The following is a 4355-nucleotide window of genomic DNA, read 5'->3' as shown; positions in this document are numbered from 1 at the left end:
ACCTAAAATTCTATCGAATAATTATGAAATGTGGATAAATAATTTTTTTTTTTTTTTTTTCTTAGAGTTAGAACCGGACAACCCAACCTGAAAATAGAAGGTTGGGTTATCAATCCAACCAACCCGAACTTTTGGGTTGGTCAAAAAATCCCCAACCTGACCTAACCATTATTTTTTTTTAGAGTTACAACCCGACAACCCAACTTGAAAATAGAAGGTTGGGTTATCAATCCAACCAACCCGAACTTTTGGGTTGGTCAAAAAATCCCCAACCTGACCTAACCCGGACCATGTACACCCCTACTTTTTATCTCGGTTTATTTCCTTCTTCATAGTTAGTTTTAGCCAATCTTTATAGACCCTAATTAAACTTGCTAGAGGCCGCATAATAAATTTAAAAGAGGGCTTTCACGAGATGTTGCTAGATTTGGGCCGGTTGGTACACGCCTCTTAATGCCAAGATCCAATGGAAAAGTTTCGGGAGATGTTGCTGGATTTGGGCCAGTTGGTACACGCCTCTTAGTGCCTAGACCCAATGGTGGCATTTCGGGAGATGATGCTGGATTTGTTCTAGTTGGGACACGTCTTTTGGTGCCTAAACTTGAGGGAGGGCTTTCAGGAGATGTTGCTGGATTTGGGTCAGTTGGTACACGCCTCTTAATGCATAGACCCAGTGGAGGAGTTTCGGGAGATGTTGCTGGATTTGGGCCAGTTGGTACACGCCTCTTAGTGCGTAGACCCAATGGTGGAATTTCGGAAGATGTTGCTGGATTTGGTCCAGTTGGGACACGTCTTTTGGTGCCTAAACTTGAGGGAGGGCTTTCAGGAGATGTTGCTGGATTTGGGCCGGTTGGTACACGCCTCTTAATGCCTAGACCCAATAGAGGAGTTTCGGGAGATGTTGCTGGATTTGGGCCAGTTGGTACACGCCTCTTAGTGCCTAGACCCAATGGTGGCATTTCGGGAGATGTTGCTGGATTTGGTCCAGTTGGGACACGTCTTGTGGTGCCTAAACTTGAGGGAGGGCTTTCAGGAGATGTTGCTGGATTTGGGCCAGTTGGTACACGCCTCTTAATGCCTAGACCCAATGGAGGAGTTTCGGGAGATGTTGCTGGATTTGGGCCAGTTGGTACACGCCTCTTAGTGCCTAGACCCAATGGTGGCATTTCGGGAGATGTTGCTGGATTTGGTCCAGTTGGGACACGTCTTTTGGTGCCTAAACTTGAGGGAGGGCTTTCAGGAGATGTTGCTGGATTTGGGTCAGTTGGTACACGCCTCTTAATGCATAGACCCAGTGGAGGAGTTTCGGGAGATGTTGCTGGATTTGGGCCAGTTGGTACACACCTCTTAGTGCCTAGACCCAATGGTGGCATTTCGGAAGATGTTGCTGGATTTGGTCCAGTTGGGACACGTCTTTTGGTGCCTAAACTTGAGGGAGGGCTTTTAGGAGATGTTGCTGGATTTGGGCCGGTTGGTACACGCCTTTTAATGCCTAGACCCAATAGAGGAGTTTCGGGAGATGTTGCTGGATTTGGGCCAGTTGGTACACGCCTCTTAGTGCCTAGACCCAATGGTGGCATTTCGGGAGATGTTGCTGGATTTGGTCCAGTTGGGACACGTCTTTTGGTGCCTAAACTTGAGGGAGGGCTTTCAGGAGATGTTGCTGGATTTGGGCCAGTTGGTACACGCCTCTTAATGCCTAGACCCAATGGAGGAGTTTCGGGAGATGTTGCTGGATTTGGGCCAGTTGGTACACGCCTCTTAGTGCCTAGACCCAATGGTGGCATTTCGGGAGATGTTGCTGGATTTGGTCCAGTTGGGACACGGCTTTTGGTACCTAAACTTGAGGGAGGGCTTTGAGGAGATGTTGCTGGATTTGGGCCAATTGGTACATGCCTCTTAATGCCTAGACCCAATGGAGGAGTTTCGGGAGATGTTGCTGGATTTGGGCCAGTTGGTACACGCCTCTTAGTGCCTAGACCCAATGGTGGCATTTCGGGAGATGTTGTTGGATTTGGTCCAGTTGGGACACGTCTTTTGGTGCCTACACTTGAGGGACGGCTTTCAGGAGATGTTGCTGGATTTGAGCCAGTTGGTACACGCCTCTTAATTCCAAGACCCAATGGTGGCATTTCGGGAGATGTTGTTGGATTTGGTCCAGTTGGGACACGTCTTTTGGTGCCTAAACTTGAGGGAGGGCTTTCAGGAGATGTTGCTAGATTTGGGCCAGTTGGTACACGCCTCTTAATGTCAAGACCCAATGGAGGAGTTTCGGGAGATGTTGCTGGATTTGGTCCAGTTGGGACACGTCTTTTGGTACCTAAACTTGAGGGAGGGTTTTCAGTATACGAGCGTAGATCATATATCATTATATACTAGTATACGACATCATACGATACCGTTCATACATCATCATAACTCATATATGATCATAGCTCATACATCATCATAACTCATATATCATCATAGCTCATACATCATCATAACTCATATATCATCATAGCTCATACATCATAAATTGTAACTTATCCAATTTCTAGCCTATCCTAGAGTAAGACAACTTATTAAAGTTTGATTCTGTCCTTTCAAATCCAATCAACCTATGTGAGCTCATGACAAAAGTTTGTCATTTGAAATCTAAGTCAACTTATGTGAGCTTATGGTGTCAGTTTCAAATTCATACGTCTTCCTATTTACCATGGTCCATGTGTTAGATTTTATGCGAATATTAGATTTTTTTTTTTTTTTTTTGTAGGAGTAAAATCTTGGAATATTATATATATATATATATATCATTCTATTTTTTTTGGGTTAAAAATTTCATTTTCTATAGTTACCAATTATTCGTGTTACTTTTTTTAATCTCCAAGCAAAGGAAGCAGGAGAAACTTCAACTGAGGAGACGTCAAGAGTCAACGAACCAAGAAGCAGTTTTCAACAATTCCTTATAGATTGGAAGAGACGTCACAACACTGAGATCAACTGGAAGCATGTTGAAGAGACCTAAAGTTAGCCTCAACCTACAACACCGAGTTGTAAAGAGTAGGTTGACAGAGACGTCAACCAATTGAGTGGGGGAGGATGTCACTGTCATGCTTATTCAAGGCGTGTTGCCTATGACCGCATGACATATGTCCCGGTCTTGCTTGAACGAGTCGGTTGACAGAGACGTCAACCAATTAAGTGGTGGAGGATATCACGGTCATGCTTGTCCAAGGTGTGTTGTCTATGGCTGCATGGAGAATATTTTGGTCTTGCATGCCTGTTTCAAACCCCTTTTACATGCTTTCATCATATATAGGCCTTTACCATTTCATGTTGTGTCAATACGGGGATGTATGACCGTTCACCAAAACCATGTCTACACTCGCTAGGGCTAAAATTTTCCAAAATGTACTGTACGAGATATGACTAGTTGTCACTTCTTCCTACCCTCAGTATATGCTATTTAAGTCGTGATATTTCTTTATTTGCTTATAGTCTTATAACGTTGCTTTCTTCAATTCTTCAAATTGTCAAATGTATTTTCTTACTCACATTTCTAAACCTTTTCTCGCAACGTGACTCGAGGTGCAAAAATACGCCAACGTAGTCCATGACGTCCGAATTTCTCATGGTCGACTTGTTCGCTTGGTTAATTATTTAGTTTTTTATATTTTTTTATCATTTTATTTATAATTTAATATTATCTATTGTATAAAAAGTTCGAGGTTATTATTATAATCTTAAATAATACGTATGACATAAAGAGGATCATATTTAAGTAATAACTTAAATGATCTATAGTATACGGATAAGGTTGAGTTGTCTGAGTAACATTATTAATATAACACACTTTATAATTGTTACAAATTATTTAATCCAAATTGTTCACGATGTGAATGAGAGTATCCTATATTATGAATTTGTATAAGATTGGACCACAAAATAATTGTTCACGATGTGAATGAGAGTATCCTATATTATGAATTTGTATAAGATTGGACCACAAAGTATCCTATATTATGAATTTGTATAAGATTGGACCACAAAATATTTATTTTTTTTTTAATAAATCCGTTAATTAAGAAAAATAATATTTCACAAAATGATCGTATATGACTCGATCTTAGTTATGAAAGAGCTATGAACTCTTACCAGCGAGAGTTTGTCATTTGATTTTCATGTGAGAATGAATTTTGTAGTTAATTCAATATGTCTACCATTTTAGAACGACCAAATAGGGAGCTAGAAACAAACTTTTGATCTAAATGTAATTACGAATAATTTGAGAAGGATCACATGTTTGATTATATCAACAACCGTACAATGAATAAAAATTGATTAACTAAATAATTTAATTAATTATTATGGGA

At 40.8% G+C, this 4355-nt stretch overlaps 1 protein-coding gene across 1 annotated transcript; it reads left to right on the top strand.

Annotated features, from left to right (window-relative positions):
* The first annotated feature begins 252 nt into the window (after nucleotides 1–252).
* Nucleotides 253–3489, top strand: LOC147792213 (uncharacterized). The gene is made up of 2 exons (XM_087124605.1): nucleotides 253–2316; nucleotides 2871–3489. The coding sequence occupies exon 1, from the start codon at nucleotides 454–456 to the stop codon at nucleotides 1858–1860; it is 1407 nt and encodes a 468-aa protein (XP_086980731.1). The 5' UTR covers nucleotides 253–453; the 3' UTR covers nucleotides 1861–2316; nucleotides 2871–3489.
* Nucleotides 3490–4355: the final 866 nt, after the last annotated feature.

The sequence above is a fragment of the Cucurbita pepo genome, chromosome 6, assembly GCF_057944985.1.
Source record: "Cucurbita pepo subsp. pepo isolate OVF chromosome 6, ASM5794498v1, whole genome shotgun sequence".
Lineage (NCBI taxonomy): Eukaryota > Viridiplantae > Streptophyta > Magnoliopsida > Cucurbitales > Cucurbitaceae > Cucurbita > Cucurbita pepo.
This window is presented reverse-complemented; position numbering and strand designations above follow the sequence as displayed.